This window comes from Heteronotia binoei, chromosome 21, assembly GCF_032191835.1.
Source record: "Heteronotia binoei isolate CCM8104 ecotype False Entrance Well chromosome 21, APGP_CSIRO_Hbin_v1, whole genome shotgun sequence".
Lineage (NCBI taxonomy): Eukaryota > Metazoa > Chordata > Lepidosauria > Squamata > Gekkonidae > Heteronotia > Heteronotia binoei.
Genome location: NC_083243.1, coordinates 88983986 through 89002267, shown reverse-complemented (window position 1 = coordinate 89002267; position 18282 = coordinate 88983986). Strand labels below are relative to the sequence as shown.

The window sequence follows — 18282 nt, the reverse complement described above, 5'->3', positions numbered from 1 at the left end:
GGGGGATTACCTCTACCTTTTTATGCCATTCCAATTAATGTGGCATTAAACCTACTCTAATAAGGTAATGATTTTCATTCGTTTACAGTGCTTTTTATTTGTTACATCATTATTATGTATAGTTAGCAAAGCAGTTGCTTTATCAACAGCCTAAAGGTGGCTAAACTGTTTTCAGATCCTGCAATCCAAAATATTCTGGCAGAATCCATACACTCACCTTCAAATTTCTTAGGGCTACTGGTGGAATCCTAAGCATTCCTGATTTTGGATATCACTAAAGGCAGATCCAGATCCATGACCCACTGAGTAATTACACCTTAGCTGTCCAGTTAGCTATTTTGTTGCCCAAATTCCTTTATGAGGCTGGAACTCATCTCCTTAATCACACACCAATTTTTCTGGGCCATTCTCTAACCAGTTGGTATGAAGACATTTCCTACTCCAATTGACAAGCTCCTCATTCAAAAATTCCCAACTTCTAATTGATGTCCCCATAGAATGCATTTTTAAAAAACTTCTGAGAGTCATACATATAGCACTCCCATTTACGCTTTAGTTTTTCCAAACCCTAGGGTTAAATCCCAGAGTGATCCTCAGACTGATAACCCTCCAGTTACAACTTGCAAAATCCAACAGAGAGTTCTCAGTCTTCCACATTTCTGCACCAAGCCTGTGGCCAAGCTGAAGGGTTCAAGGTTCTCTAAAAGAACATAAAAACATAGGCATAAGCTTGGCAACCACCTACATCACTGGGCAAAACAGGAGACGAAATACCATTTTTACTGTCAGTCCCATATGAGCATCCTTGCAGATTTGTATCCATAGCAGGTCAGAGGCCCCTATTTTATTTTATTTACTTCATTTATACCCGCCATTCTCCTGCACAGTAGCTTACATCATTCTCCTCTCTATTTTATTCTCACAACAACTCTTTGACTTGTTAGGCTGAGAATATATGACTGGCCCAAGGTTGCCCAGCAAGTTTCCATGACAGAATAGGGATTCAAGCCTTAGTATTGTGAGGTAAGAAATCTCTAGTCAATGTGGTGCAGCTGGGCTAAAACCAGAGATGCAGCTGGGTTAAAACCAAGGAAGTCCCAGGTTCACATTCCCATTCAGCCATGAAATTCATTGGGTGACTAACAGAAAACTTGGGTGGGGTGTGTGTGTGGGTGGGTGAATATGAGGGTGGTGGCCATTGGTGTGATATCACTTCCAGGAAAACCTTGAAGTGACATAACACCTCTCTAGGAATTGGCTAAAGCTCTATAGTAAAATGATATTTAGTCTTCTAGGAATCAAAGAAAACTAGCTGTGAGGTCATGCTGTCACCTGACAATCTTTTTATTTTTCTCCTGCTGCTGCTGGGAGCAGGGACTGGCAACCTTATTAATCTGCTTTACAGGACATTATGTATGCTGGCCTGATCTCTATTTATAGAAAAGGTGGGACAACCCCCACCCCCATAGATATAAGAGCCAGCCAATTTCCCCTATCCTCACCCCACTCCATTCGCTTCCTCCTGTAACTGGCCCCACAGTTAGTACTTCCTAGAACATGATTGCTGCTCAGTGGGCTTTTTACAGGGAAGTGGAAGGAGGGAAGTTTTTAATTTTCATGCAGTTTTTTTTCTGTATCCTTGGGTATGCAGATACCCTGTCTTATCTCTGTGTGGTCCCATTCTGTTGCCCAGCTGATAGGCATTCAAACACAAAGCTGAGTATCAAAGGGAACAAGATGAAGGCTTGCAAGGAATCATGAGCTGAGGTGGTGGGGAGAATTTGCCTTATCACAAGGACAGCAGTCAAATAGGACATCAGTATAATAAGAGAGTATTTGTACCATAACGCAGTACCAATTCACTTAGATATAAAAGGTTAGCTTTACACTCATACATTCATAGCCCTCACCTCCATTGGAAGACTCTCGGATATCCCAAATGAGAACTCTTCCATCATCTGATGAGCTTGCAAAAACATTATCGTTCACTGGGCTCACTGACAGGCCATAGACTGCATCTTCATGGGCAAATACATCCAGCGTTTCACCACTGAAAGAGACAGACATCATTTCCTCATTTCTACATTTAGCTAGCAGGGATGAGCTGTCAGGTATCACAAAAGGCCATCACTTTAAAATACCTAAATCTCTTATCCTCTGCTTCCCATAAGAATATCTGGAACCTGAAGGTTAATTTGATAGGGAATACCAATATAAATGTATCAGCTCCCTCTCTCCAAAAGCATTTGCTGGAAACTTTATCTCAAGTAAATCTTGCACAAGAGATTTAGCCATTATTACAAACTTTACTCTAAATTAATGAACCATACAGAGTCTTTTACATTACAAAGGGTCTCTCTCAAGGCAAAATTTCTGTCCCCACCCCATCCCCAAAGTCATAGCCTACTTCCTAACCTAAGAGAATCTTTAACAGCAGTATCCCCTAGGGACAGGAAGAAGATATCTATGTTTGTTAGAAGGGGGAAAACACCACAAACTTGGGTATGTGCGTAAGGAAGATTTCTGGATCATTTCTGAATCCAGAAGGTTTAACTATACAAGTCTAACAATTTTGACACATATTATCCATGATACATAATCTAGTATCATATAAAATAGTAGGGAGAGTGAAAAAAGTAGGAGAGGGAGGAAGTAAGCAGACTGCAGAAAAACTGGATGGAATGGTAAACAGCAATGATCAAAGATGCCATTATGCTAGCTATTTATCCAAGAACATCTATACATTAATTAAAGCTTTTTGTATCTTTGGGCTCAAGAAGATCTGTGCATTTCTTCTTCTAGTATAGGAGAACACTTCAGCCTTCCAGGGGATTCCATGGTAGCTGTTTTATTGCAAGGAAATTTCAGAAACAGACCAGAATGGGAGATTGCTGAGTTAGTTATTACAACAGGACAATGGAACCCCAGGGCTTAACAGTGATATCGGGTTCTTATCTCACTATACATGCTAACGTAATTTAGTTCTTGCATCTGCTTGTAAACTCTTTTATTATGCTGTCTGCTAATTTGCTGCTATTCACAGGTCTTACCAATTGCCTTCATCCAGTCTTTGCTACATTTATTGCTCAGTTACTTATGCATCTTGAGTCTAACTGGCCCTTCCTGGCAACAACCTCCTCACTCTATACCTATATGTAATGGTTGGTGACCTCTGTTTCAATGTATCTGAAAAAGTGTGCATGCACACAAAAGCTTATAGCAAGAAAAAAACTTTGTTGGTCTTAAAGACGCTACTGGACTCAAACTTTGTTCTTCTAGTATATCACCTTTGGAATTAAAATGCCCCCAATCCAGATTGTTCAAGTATTAAAAAAACACACACACACACACATTTACCTTTCAACATCATGGAGCAGAACTTGTTCATCATTACCTATAATGAAAAAGATATTAACACCACAGTGTTAATGAAAACGTTGTTAGGAAGTAGGAAAGCATTTGTGCAGATTTAATTTGGAGAAAGGAAAACCAAGGAGAAGAGAGAAAACTTGTTTCCTGCCAAAACAGATGTTCCATTGCTGACACTGGATTCCCAATTTCTTGCATCCTCTGATGTACAAAAAACAGCCATGGAGAGGATATTTACACAGAAGAAATTGAGGAAAGCCTAATCATTCATCTGATCACAAACCCTTTCTGCCTGTCTCCCCCACAAACTCTGCCCACTTTCTGTAGCCTGGATTCAGAACATGAATCCCAGTCACAAAACTGCAAAGTTAAAATACACACACACCTGCCCTGCAAATACCACCAACTTTGCACATTGGCAGCAACACATATCTGGGAATTCAATGTATGGCACCAAATGCCAAGATCTCAGCTCTGGCTTCAAACTCTGAACTGGAAGCCAGAAAAGTTCCTGTGAGACTCCCCCGTCCCTCCCCAAACATAACTGAACAGCCAAACATGCTCCAGCTGTCTTTTGGCACTGCTGCAATATTTCCCTATGCCTCCTTAGATCACCACTTCCATCATACCTTATTTAACTTGAATTGCTGTAGGGGAAAATAACTTCAATGATATTCACCTTGTTTGGGCCTTTTTTTTAAAGTGTACATTTGATTTAATATATTTATACCTGCACTGTTACCACACTAGTTCCCAAGGGGGGTATATTCCCCAGTTTTAAAAACTGCACAACCTACCAGGCGTTAAACCTGCACAATATAGAAGGAGATTGCTGCAGAAGGATTATTACTGCTGTTCTCCATTTTTACAGTATGTTTGTGAGAGTCTTCTGCTTTACAACTCTACTACAGGAAAATCACTCAGTGTCCCCCCAAATATAACACATTTAAAAGAGAGAGATTCATAAACCCATGCCAGTATTTAAAGAGCTCATGTGAGGGAGAAGAGAGTTTCTCATCACTGGTTAGGTTTCAAGTACCAGGGGTGCAGGATCCCTCCTGGCAACCAGCAGGGGATGGGGGTGGGGGGACTTACCTGGAGAAAGAGAAAGGCCCAGGCCTAATTGCTGGCATCTCACAGGAAGTGACACCACCACACCAGCGATGTCTAGGTGACACTTTGGTATTTGGGCAAAAACTCTATGGTAAAACTGGCTTCTACTATAGTTTTTGCCCAAATACCAGAGTGTCATCTGGAAATCACTGGTGTGATGATGTTACTTCCTGTGCAACACTTGTAACTAATCAGCAGCTGGGTGGCAGGGACTGTCTGCAAGGGGTTCTTACCTCCACCCATGGGGACTACCAACCCTATGCAATACTTAGTAAGTTCTCTACAACTTCCACAGCCAACTTGTGACAGACTACTGGAAAGGAAGAATTAAATGCTCTCTGATCCAAAACACTACACCTAGAAAACATAGCTCTTTCACAAGATGGCAGAAGTAATTTTTCACGTGATAACACTAATATACATCTACTGAAAAATAGATTGCATGGAAAAACCTTGGATCCATCATCTACTAGGGTTGCCAGTCCCCAGCTGGGGCAGGGGATCCCCTGGTTTAGAGCCCCCCCCCCCACTTCAGGGTTATCAGAAAGTGTGAGGTGGGAGGGAAATGTCTGCTGGGCACTCCATTATATTCTATGGAGATCGATTCCTATAGGGCAGGGATGGCCAACGGTAGCTCTCCAGATGTTTTTTGCCTACAACTCCCATCAGCCCCAGCCAGCATGGCCAATGGCTGGGGCTGATGGGAGTTGTAGGCAAAAAACATCTGGAGAGCTGCCGTTGGCCACCCCTGCTATAGAGTATAATAGAGAATTGATTCACGAGTACTTGTGAGTCTGAGGGGGCTGTTTTTTGAGGTAGAGGCACGAAATTTTCAGCATAGCATCCAGTGCCTCTCTTCAAAACGCCTGACAAGGTCCAATGATTTGCAGAAGAAGATGCCCCATCTTTCATTATTTCCAAATGGAAGGAAGGCATTTAAAAGGCGTGCAGTCCCTTTAAATGTGATTGCCAGAACTCCCTTCAGAGTTCAATCGTGCTTGTCACACTCTTGTTCCTGGCTCTATACCCAAAGTCTCCTGGCTCCACACCCAAAGTCTCCTAGCTCCACCCCCAAAAGTCCCCAGATATTTCTTGAGTCAGACCTGACAACCCTATCATTTACTCACGCACTCCCTTTCATACTTTCCCTCCTTACCTCCAGAAAATACCCTGGTGTTGCCACTATTGAAAGCTAAACAGAAGATGTTAGAATGATGTTCCCCTTTCAGTTGAATTGGCATAACTCTGGAGGTGATTGCACGTTCCATATGCCAAAGTAGAACTCTCCGATCATCTCCACCTGTATGAAAGAGAACATGAGCATATGTAACAGAATTACAAAATATTACCAGTATCAATAGAATGTCTGTTGAAAGCAAACTGGAGGGGGGGGGGACAAATATTATAATGCTGCTAGTTAAGGGAAAGCAGATGTTTTCACCCAAATGTCTTCACCATTATCTGACAACTAGCTTCTTTCTAGAAAAGATTATGTGTATGTCATGGAGCCAAGCTTACAAAACATCTTATTTTTATAATGAATGAACAGGGAAGCCTGCCATGGGTAGTAAGGACAAAGTGCTTCCAAGTAGACTTCAAGTCAACATTTGTAAAGAAGTTCAAGAACTACCTGTGACTTTTTTTTTTTGCTACTGAGCTTAAATCTAACATTGTCCTTTACAGTAGGCTTCTTACAAATTATCTATATTTGATATTTTACATATCAGCATACAACAGTAAGATATAAGACACCCAAAATAAGTGTACCAAGCATGCAAGTATTTATATTTTGAACTTGTTTGAACCATCAGCAAAAGCAAAATAGGCCAAGGACATGCCTGTGAGCAGCACAACTCAAAGTAGTTCGAAAATCATCCATAGGGTTGAATCTATGACTACAGCTCTCGTGTGCTTTCATGTCCATATACTGAAATGTGAGAAACAATCCACAACAAATTGAAGAGCTCTATTTACAGACCTTTCAGGACATCTGCACTTGTTTGCTGAGGCATCAATGAACTTTTACAAGTTTCTCCAGAGAGCAGGATTTCAGTGATGTTTCTAAATAAGATTGTCCAATTTACCAGCTATTAAAAATTAAAACTCACAAGCCATTTCAGCAGTTTCACTTTGATTTCTAGTAAAGCTTGCAGACAAACATTCAACATACTAAAATCCCAAGGGAAAAAGGGATCTGCCCAAGCAGGACAAATTAACAACCATATAGCAGATAATACTTTCATAGCAAAGTGACATGCCCTGGGACCACACTTCATTACCATCTTTCTACAAGGAAGGTGTACTCAAGAAAACTATCCTGGCCCCACATCACTTAAGTGCCCTACTTTTTTAGTGCAAAAGAAGGTGGAATGATCCTTATAGTCAGCATATACCAAGCCTAGTCACCAAGACGGATGTATACCACTTACAAAATCTTGGCCGCTTACAAAATCTGGTCCTAAATATTTTACATACATATCAGAATACTTCCCTTCTGTGACATCCCACCAACATTGCTAAGGTCATCTTATTAGTCTCTGTTTGATCTGAACTCCCAGAGCTCACCTGACAACAGAGCGAAAAGAAGAAATGTCAAGATTTTCCCAGACATATGCTCTAGCAAGCCATGTAAATGGTGTGAATTTTTTTTAAAAAAGACAATATAGTATTTCCTATCTGCAAACATCCTTTTGGTGGTGCTGCGTGGACAAATGGAGAGCACTGATAATCACCCATGTGTCAGAAAAGGAAGCAGGAAAAATAGCAATCAAAATACCTGTAACACATTAAGATAATAAAAAGCTTAACTCCAGCTGCATAGTAGTCTATGGATTTAGACAAAATGCTCTTTTTCTCCCACTCTCCCCCTGAAGTCTAGGCATCCAAAACTTTCTACATCATTACTGTAATAATATTACTCTGTCAAACTGATCCATTATAGCCCCCAAATAGTAAGATATTGTTAAACTAATTAAGGTTAGTAGGAAACAGGAAAAGAGTGCATTCAGTATACCACCCTCTATTTAGAGGCCATAGGAGAGACAAACTATAACATCCCCTTACACAGTGATTGTAAAATACTGAAGATAGGTTTATCAAACATGCATTGTAAATAGGATCAAGACAGCAATGAAGGAGTCACTCTTTATTTTCCTCAGTATTAAGGCCAAAGACTCTTTCAGGTAGGATACTCATCAGTGTGATTGAAGCTAATTTTCAGTGCTTTCTAAGTACTTATAAGCCTTAACATATTATAAGTCAGCTGTTCAACATGTTACACTTGTTCAAAATATATAGCATACAGAGACCTGAAGCACTTCAAAAACTCTACAGTAATGTGATCAGTATTTGATCATGATACCATCATAGTAGACAAAGGTTCACCCTAAGACTTGAAAGTTTAAAAGCAGTCTTTCTACAGTAAAATGAATATAGCTACAAACACATTATTCTTAGCTTACTGCTAAACGTATTTTAAAAATCATGTTTGGAACCACTAGACATACAAATTATATCATGTTAAGCAGTCAAGATCTAAAAAATTACAAGTTTGTAATCATAAGCAAATGTTTTTGTTCGATGGAGGTCTAGAAAGAAAACCCAGCCTATATCAAATGACACCATGAAATTATGCAGCTTTATCCACACCAAGTCCCATCGGTTTTCTTAGACTACATGTTTGGACTGGTATGTGGAAGTCATTATTTCAGATATCTCAATTTGTCTGTTCCAGTCACATGCTGAAGATTAGAACTGTAAATACAACCTCAAAGTCAGACATCCTTTTTTTGTAGATTTTCTGAATTGCATAGTATTATTAGGGAGCAGTGATCTAAAGGTTGTATTTTTAAGCCAACTGGGCTCCTGTAATTTTATTCCCAGTTCTACCTACTGTGTGGTACTTATTCCTAAGGCTTGTAATTGAGAAAATTTCAAGTTGTGTGCTTTAAAAGCATACTTGATTTTGGCAGGTTGCTGCCACCCTGTACAATGTGCAGCAGATGTTCCATCCTGTTGATTGTATTGACTTACCCCATGTGATCTTTCTTGAGTTGTAGTAAGGATTATAAATAGAATAAAATAAATGAAATATTGTGTAAAAATAACACAATCCAGAAATATGGAAGAAATTTTTTTAAGCCAGTCAGGCAAACAAGATAAATAAAATTATGCATGGGCTACAGAAAGAGGACAGAGAACACCTCCCCCCCATACTAGTGTTCTGGGGCACCCTATAAAGTTGACAGGCAATAGGTTCATGATGGACAAAAGGAAATATTTCTTTCCCTAACAAATAATTATGCTGTGGAATTCACTAAGTTAATAGAGTGATGGCCATGAGCCCTGATGGCTTTAGAAGGGAGCTAGGTGGATTCACGGAGGCAGTGCACCTCTGAACGTCAGTCCTAACAAGCAACATGTAGAGAAGGCCTACATGTCCAGTTGTTGGCTCACCTAGAGGCTAAATGGTTGACCACTGTGTAAAACAAGATGTTGGACTAGATAGACTACTGCTTCCCTTATGTTCTTTAAAAGATGGCTTTTTTTTTGTCCATCCATCCCATCACTTCTCAAATGCATGCACTAACTGATGATCTGCATCAACAATGCCCTTCATGAAGAACCATGATTGTTAACAGCTGAGGAAATTCCTCAAAAGCGTCACCCAGTTTTGTGATTTTTTTGAATAACAGACAGACAGTACAATATTCCTGTCGCTCAGCAAGCAACAGACTAACCTGGTATACTAGCCCATCCAGTGACATCATCCCACAAATTTGTAGGGAAATTTCTCACAACAGATATTTTCTTCGCTCCAAGTTTTACCAAATATGCCAATAACATTATTTTGATTTAAAAAACAAAACCAAATCCTATGTTAATGGTTTAAATTCAGATTGCTAAAAGTTTCACTGGGCAAGACTATTCCACATTTGATAGATATGCATAAGGTAATTCTTGTGTGGCCTTCACTCTGTTTCCATTTTCTCTGTCCATCTTTTACCAACAGCTTGCCAGGAGTTCATTACCATCCAGTTTTCACATCAGGCAGAAACCATTAGGTTCTCAATATTAACAACATTGTCACATACAGTGTACATGATGATGGCAGAGACAGATAGAACACTCCATTTAATACGCTCTCTCAGTTGACTAGTTTCATTACAGCTCATTCCTATCCACTATTTATATTCAAAACAAAAATACCATAAAGACCTTATTGCCACCAAGCCAAACCTGATCGGTTGACATTGTAGAAAGCCTCCTTACTCTCTGGATGGTTTTTTTTCTCCCATTGCTCAAATAAAATTGTTTAAAGAAAGCCATCTAATAACCAGTAGCCTTTTAACCTCTCTGCAACTCCTTTGCTTCAAAGAGCTGGGCTAGGAACTGTGACAAAGACACCTAGAAAGAATTTCAATAGGAAGAACTGAAAATTATGCTAAAAATGGTCAATAGGCAACTAGCAAAAGCAATGCAGACAGAGAAGATTCTGATATGCTGTCTCATTGTAGTCAGAGCTACCTAAAGAAAGTACTTTAATTAGATGGCAAAGATTGCTTTTCCACAGCAACAGCTACAGGTATTTGGCTACTGAAGAATCTCAGTTCTCTGAGATCCCAGATTTCTTAGCATCAGAGGAAAGTATGGAAGCAAATTATTCAGAAGTAAAAGCTCAGTTACACTATCAGCGGGCATCGGGCCCATGGTCAGGAATTCTTAAGTTGGGGGGGCATTTAAATTTCTCAGGGGGCACATAGCACTGGCTAATTTAAATAATTATGAAATAAATCATAATAAATAAGATCTTTGTCTTTTGGCCACTGACACTTTTTTCTTATTCCCCCTTCTTGCGTGTATGTGTGCACACACACACACTCTGCTGCATTCAGAGAGGAACCCTGAGCAACTCTTCTCAGAATTCTTGGTGGTGCCTGGGGAGAGGGGGCAGTGTGACCATAACAGTGCTGTGGATGGCAAGTGGGGGGGACCTTAGTACTAAGTGGTGGCAGCAAAGGTAACTAAGGGGGATCTTGAACACAGGCAGTTACATATACTTAAATGTTGACTCAGTTGAGAACAGTCTAGTGGTTCAGTGGGCTTTAAAGAAGAGAGGAGATTGGATTTATACCCCACTCTTCACTCGGAGTCTCAGAGTGACTTACAATCGCCTTTCCCTTCCCCTCCCCACAACAGACACCGTGTGAGGTGGGTGGGGCTGAAAGAGCCCTAAGAGAACTGTTCTTGAGAGAACAGCTCTAAGAAAACTTGTGACTGACCAAAGGTCACACCAACAGTTGCATGTGGAGGAGTGGAGAATCAAACCTGGTTCTCTCAGATTGTAGTCCGTGCTCTTAACCACTACACAAAACTGGCTCTTTTCTGAACAAAGACAGATGAGGAGATTCAGGGATAAATGAGCAACAGTGGGTGAACATGTTTTGACAGCATAGAAGGCTTACAAGCAACTGTCAATGATAAGAGCTGAGAAGCAGAGGTCACACAGGTAGAACATAGGGGGCAAAGCTATGGGAAGTTTTAGTTAAGGGCTTTATGCTGCATACAAGAGAGGATGGAAAATACAGGTTTGTCAAAAGATGACATGCAAATTACACTACTACATATGTGAAAGAAGTGGTGCCAGCATTTATTCCTTTCATTTCTCAAACAGTTATCTAAGAATATTGTCCTCTGTTGCATTTGGTCTCTCTAAATAATCCATTGGTATGTTTACCCCAGTCTTTAGAAGGCAAAATCCAAACTGAAGCCATTCCCTCCCTATGGAGCACTTATGACTCCATTGGTTTACTGAAGTATTAAAAGCACATTTCAGATAAAGTAGTAAACACTTTGCTGCTAAGTGAACCAGAGTATGGGGGACTCTCAGCAATGAACCAATTAGATCAGAGGTATCAAACATGCGGCTCGAGGGCTGAATCAGGCCCCTAGAGGGCTCCTATCAGCCCCCCAAGCAACCGGCTCTTGTCCGCTTCCTTCTCCCTCTCTCTTGTTTTCTTTTGCATCTCAACTTGCTTTGCAAGGCTTGCTCAATCACACAGGAGTTACAGAGCAAAACCTCAATTTTCCCCATTGGTTGAGGCACGTTCCCCTCCGGGTCTCCTGAGGAAGGCCAGAGCTTCCTTTGGCCAGTTCCCATGGGAGAAATACAAAGAAAGTACCTTTAAGACCAATGAGTGCTAATGTTTTAAGTTTTTTTCAAAAAAATCTTTAGTCGTGTTTGTGCGTCCTTTAAAACGTTTATCTCTGCTACCTAATCTTAAATAGGTACACACATAGTCCGGCCCGACACAGCCTGGCCCTGCCCAACAAGGTGTCATTTATGTCAGATCCAGCCCTCATAACAAATGAGTTCGACACCCCTGAATTGGATATTTTCAAGGCAAACCAGTATGCCTTTATATCCAGATGGGGAGTGGCCAAACTGTGCCTTGGAAGCCACATGCGGCTCTTTCACACAAATTGGCTGTGATCACATACACTAAATAATGCACTTTTTTTTTTAGTTTTACAATAATTTATTATAATGTAATATATTGTAATTTTCATATAATCATTGGTTATTAAAGATTAATACATACATTAAATTTTCTCCACCCCTCCCCCTTTCGTGACCCCCCCGCAGTGCAAGTTTTATCCCCTTTACAAACCGTTCCCTATTTCTATTTTATTTAATTTGTTAAAAGGTAATAAACTCTATCTATTAAAGAATCTTTCTTTATAAAGAAAAAACATTAAAAAGAAAAAAAAACCGTATTTGTAATCCAACTTGATAGTAGTCCTTTTTAGTCCTTCACAAAGAAACGAAAAAGATATAATCCAATAATCTCTTTTTTATATATACTGTAATCCATATAAAGTTGTCTTTAGAGATTAACCGTTGTCAAAAATCACCAAATGTCCTTTAACGTTCCATTGTTTTTCAATGTACTTTTGAAATTTTCCCCACTCACTAAATAATGCACTTTCAATCCACTTTCAATGTACTTTCCAACTGGATTTTACTGTGTGAGCTGGCAAAATGCAGTTGGAAAGTGCTTTGGAAGTGAGTTATTTAGTGTGCGTGATTGCAGCCCTAGTGTAGTTCCCAGAAGTCAAGGAGACACTTAATGTGGGCTTACTCTGAAGTAAGCATGCTTAGCATTGGGACCTCAGTCAGCCTCTGAGCACTGATCCGTAGGTAGGCGACTATTTTCACAGTGTGTGAAACAGGGAAGGATGGAAGAATAAGCAGGCTTGCAAGCTCTTCTCCTCCACCACAGAGGTCGCCTGGAGACATAGGGTGGGGAAAGAAAGCTCAAGAACTGAGGGAGCTGCTGGAAGGAGCAATAAAATTTTAAAAGGCAGTGAAGGGTTTCCCTTACTTTCATAGCTCTTGTAGGAGCTGTATTTACTAACCTTGATGTCAAGCCAAAGAGAGATGCATAATGATGCAAACAGTGGTGATTTATATGGTATGTGTGCGTTTCCTTCTCCCAATGGTGCCAAAAAATAATTCCCTAACTTTTCTCTATGCTGGTCTTATGGGAACTGTTATTTCCAGCTTTTGTCTCCAACATGGTCATGGTATAAAGTACATACATATGTATTTTATCTTTCTGTGCAAGGAAAATATTAGGAGTTTTAATAAAAACATTTGTTTGGCTCTCTTGCAGCTCTCAAACATCTGATGTTTATTCTATGGGGCCACCCGATCCAGAACAAGAAACTACAGTTTGCCGTTTACCTGAAAACCTAAACTACAAACTGTGGTTTATAATCATGGTTTGCAGAGAAGTACAAACAAAAACACACAACAATAATACAATGCTAAAGGGTTTGGATATAATAGCTGTTTGAGAGTCCAAGGATCCTGTAAGCTTGTTTGCACAGTGTCAAACCCAAACTTGCCATTATGTTTGAATTAAGCCAACATTTTAAAAGCTTTTACAATTTCTTAACTTAATTAGGACCAACAATGAGAGAAATACAAGCATGCAGCCTCCCCCCACCCCTCTTGTTTATAGTCTGCCTTTATCACTGGGACTCAAGGCAGATTACACAGAGTTCAGACGAGCAAACCTGTCATGGAGGAGTATAAGGGGAGAAATGGTCTCAAGAGATACACACGTCCAAGACCATGAAGGACATTGTGATAGCCAATACCTTAAATTGAGATTGGTAACTGATGGGCAGCTAGTGGAGTAACTGCAGAATGGGACTAATATGCATTCTCCAGAAAGGAAAGGTCCCCTGTGCAAGCACCAGTCGTTTCCGACTCTGGAGTGACATTGCTTTCACGTTTTCACAGCAGACTTTTTATGGGGTGGTTTGCCATTGCCTTCCCCAGTCTTTTTTCTCCCCCAGCAAGCTGGGTACTCATTTTACCGACCTCGGAAGGATGGAAGGCTGAGTCAACCTTGGGCCGGCTACCTGAATCCAGCTTCCGCCAGAATCAAACTCAGGTCGTGAACAGAGAGAGTTCAGATCACAGTACTGCAGTACTGCTGCTTTACCACTCCGCGCCACGGGGCCGCTATGCATTCTCCACCTCCTCATAATTACCAAGCTCTGGCATTCCGTACCAACTAGAGTCTCCAAGTAGACTTAAAGGGGAGACCTATGTTGAGTGAATTATAGTAGTTTAGCCTCACTATTACCATGGTATGGGTCCAGGTGCCCAGATCAACTGTATCAAGGTAAAGGGCCAATTTTTCAAGTTAGGCTGAGCTGGAAGAATAACTTCTTCTGCAACTGCATTCACTTTTTTCTCCAACAATAATGTTGGGTCCAGTATTAACCCAGGGCTCTTAATAGAACTGGCAAGAGTTAGATGAACCCCATCAAAAGAGACAAGCATTATGGTCTTCAAGGCCTCTGCCTTCCTGAGCAGCACTACTTCTGTCTTTCCAAAATTTACTTTCAATTTGTTCTTAGCCATTTAGCCACAGTGGCTAGGCAGCAATTTAGGAGGGCTGCATCACTGTGAGATTTGATATGTATTTATATCTCTAGATGAAGACTGATTGTTGCAGATAGCAGCAATACCAAGCAGTGGAAATATTTTGAGCATGTTTTAGTGTCCAATACCGACATGAATGAAGTATTGGTTCTCTTTAATAGTACTCTGTCACTTTTTAACACTTTTACTGGCATGAACTCTGGTACAGGATTTCTATAAAAGTCTACCTTTGAGGGCCAGGCCAAATGCCACCCCCTCCCATTTGATAGGCCATGACTGCACGCACTGTGCAGTGTCTTATCCACCTCAATTCTAAGAACAGAAGCTGAGTGAGCCAATTAATTAATGTTAATACATTAATCTGGAATTTATAGTTGGTTAAAGTTTCCTTCCCAGTTGGTTAAAGTTTCCTTCCCAGTTAATCATGAGACATCACAGGCTTCACAATACTGCAAACTACATAGACATGCCAGTACTTTTCTCCCTACACTACACTTGCTAGGGGAAATTGCTATGGTAGAAGTGAAATAGTTTAACTAAAATCAATCTCAATGACGTTTCTAAACTGAACCTCTTGCTATAGTGATAAACTTGCTTATTTTGTAAAGTATCTTGGGGTCACAGTGTGTTAATCTACTAGGGAATATCTCAGATAATATGAAGCAAGAATTAAAGTTGACCATTCTTTCGAACAGTAAGTAGGAGCTTCTGTTTATTGTGTGACAATTTATAACTGAACAGAAACTCCTTCAGGACCTTCGGTCCCCTCCTCCGGTGGGGAGGGCGGGATATAAATCGAATAAAATGAAAATGAAATTAAAATGAAATCAAGGTAGCACCTTCAACTACTTTTTACAATACATGAATGTATTTAACCAAATCCATTGAAATTCAGAACAACAAAAGATTAATTTAGGGCTCTCAACTGAGAGGTTTTTTTTAATACCCCAAACTTTAAATCCATTTTCAAGATGGGGGGGGTGTCACTTCCAGCCTTCCCCTCAAGAATAGTAATGTTATGCAGCAGATATGCTGTTGGACTTGAACCCAAGTCCAAAGAATTCTCCTCTTCCATGGACTGTTTTTTTTTTTAATGTAATAGAGGATTGAAAACCTAGAGTTTCGGAACTTGTATACTGGTTCAAAGTGTCCTCCTTTATTTATTTGAGGAGCAGAGAAATTGTGGGACCTTGAATGTCAAAACAGCTTCATTATAAACGTGCAGTCAGGAAGAAAGCCTGACATGTTTAAAAGAGCAGAGATGCACTACAAAGGCCAGTCCAAACAGGCTTCAGATACATGACATGCTTCAGCCAGCGTCTTATATTCGTAACTCGGTTAGATAGAAGAGTGCGTTTAATTTTTCCACTCATCCAGTACACTCTTTTGCTTGAAGTGCCTGATGAAAGGCAAATAGACTGGAATCAGAAAACCAGGCTGCGGTAGTAACTCCAGATTAAGAATCATGTGTCCGAGGACGCACTCCTCTGAGTTATTGGGGGGGGGGGGAGCGCTGAGCGGCGCCTGCAATTTGCCACCTGCCAAGCCACGGCTACGGGCAGGAGAAGCCCCGACTCCCAGCAAACACACAGGCCACAGCTACCCGTGTCCCGCCAGTTCACAACCGAGTAGTGCGAAGTAACCCCGTTGTGTTGCTCTCTGCCCGCTGGACGGATAGGCCATCGATTCCCAGTCCTGTCGCTATGAGGAGCCCAGAACAGCGAGGCCTGCAGCTCCACTCAAGCGCCGGCCTGGAGTTTGCCATTTCCCCTTGGAGAGAAGAGAACGGAGGAAGAGGAAGAAAACTGTCTCTTGCCTCAAGCCCCGGCAGAAATTAGTGGCGGCGGCGAGGGGGCTCCGAGAGGCTTCTCCTCTTGACCCCCTCCCACCCCAAGGGCTCCTCCTTGTTCCGCCGCCAGTGTCGCAGCAGCCAACGTCAATTCCAAGCCTCCGTGACACCTGACAGCAGCCCCCCTCCCCACAAGACTTCGCCCCTCTCCAGTGGGCATTAACGCTGGGGAGGGGATCGTCACCCCAATCAGAAGAGGCGCGCTGCGAAGTAGCAGAACCCTAACCCACCATTACAAATATGTCCAAATGCTATCCTCCTCCCTCCGCCCCATAATCATCCGGCTTTCTTCCACCCACCCCCACTAAGGGGTACAAATAAATATCCGGATTCCTATAAACCCAGCCATCCTCAAAATGCACCCAGATTTCCATTTGCTGAACATCGAATCTCTTGCGTTGTTTATTTTACCAGATGTCACTAGGATGCCCACACTCCGACACAATATACGAGAGAATATTTCAATTCCCCCCCCCCCCAAAAAAAAACCTAAGCCCTCCGGCGTAATTAGTAATTTTCTGACGATGAAGACAGAACTTCCACTTCCCCAAAGAAGACGGTAACAAAACAGGATTTGGGGTGGGGACAAAACAACCCCCCCAAAAAACCTGTCAACCATTTTAGATCTCTATTTGGGAAATATCAGGAGTGTGTGCGAAGACGCCTACTTAATGCCGCCACTATTCCCTGCCGATTCAGGTTCACGGAGCTCAAAGACGGGGGGTTGGGGGTGGGTGGGAGATGGAGTGGGAAAACAAGGGAAGGTGGAAAAGAGGAAGAGGGGGTTGCTTTACCTGAGACCAGCCACTGGCCTCCATTGTTGGAGAATTCAATGGCATTGACACAGCCGAAGTGGCCCAGGAGGTCCTTCTTGTAGAGATTTCTACAGCCCCGCAGGCGTCTCCTCTGAAAATCCTGGGTGAGCAGAGGGTCTCCCTGCAAGCCCCTCTGGGACAAGAAGCCCACGACTGACCTCATATTGCCCCCCAGGCCAGCTCGCCTTCTCATGCCGCTGTTGCTGTTGCTACTCCCCCCCCCCGCTCACTCCCTCTGCCTTCTCTCCGCCTCCCCCCTTGTTATGGTTATGATTTTTTCCCCCTTTAGTCAGCCATAGCATGGAAGAGGTGTTAGATACTCGGTTGCTTCCTGATCCCCTTTAAACTCCTCCCCCGCCTCGCAGTGGCAGCAGCTGATCCACAGCTGCAGCCTGTCCTTCATACGATGCTTCTGCCGGCTACTGCTTCGATACTGAACGTTGATCGGGCTGCCAGAGGCTTGGACTGGGCTCTTTTATATAACTTCCCTGCTTTACAGGCGGAGGCCTTTCTTAAATGGTGGCTTAACTTATTTCAGTCGCCGTTCCCCACCCCCACCAGAAAAAAAAATCTGCGGAAGTACATCCCTCTCCCGCTAGGGATCAAAGTGTCATCGGATCCACATTTATTTTAAGGACTTGCAACGGCAGGAAAGGCGCTAGATCTCTTTTGGGTGGAGCCAGAAGGAGATGAACGAGAAAGAAACACGGCGAATCCGGCACTGCCGACTCGCGTTTACACTACCCCCGTCTGGCCGATCTTCAGAATAATTAAAAGAAACACTTCATTAGGAAGTTGAACACTTACAGTAAGAGGCACCCTGGTTCAGGAGGAGTGTTGCTGGAGTTTGGTCCCGATCAGCACAAAACTATTTTCTAGGATTGGCACGCTATATACAGTTTATTTTCTTATATGTCAACTTCAGCTGTTCCTATAGCCTCATTTCAAATTCGTTAGAATGAACTTTGGGCATTTCCCAGTCTCCTGGTTTCTAATCCGTCCCTTTCCCTGGTTTCTAATCCATCATTGGCGTTCTGACGGTTCCCTGTAGGTGAAATGGAAACCCGAATTGTTCTGTTTTGGATCACTAAAGAAAAGAAAATGACCGGGTGGGGGTGGTGGAGGAGGGAACTTCTCAAGTCCAGCTGTTTGATCAAACGACTTCTCAATAATTG

At 41.9% G+C, this 18282-nt stretch overlaps 1 protein-coding gene across 1 annotated transcript in view; it reads right to left on the bottom strand.

Moving 5' to 3' along the window:
* Positions 1-17706, bottom strand: part of DCAF5 (DDB1 and CUL4 associated factor 5) — an 86135-nt gene extending 68429 nt beyond the window's left edge. The window contains exons 1-4 of the mRNA XM_060261142.1: positions 17087-17706; positions 5639-5782; positions 3358-3394; positions 1911-2050 (exon numbers count right to left, since the gene is read on the bottom strand). Of these exons, the coding sequence (XP_060117125.1) occupies positions 1911-2050; positions 3358-3394; positions 5639-5782; positions 17087-17300 (535 nt within the window). The 5' untranslated portion in view covers positions 17301-17706. The remainder of the gene's footprint in view (positions 1-1910; positions 2051-3357; positions 3395-5638; positions 5783-17086) is intronic.
* Between the last annotated feature and the right edge of the window lie 576 nt (positions 17707-18282).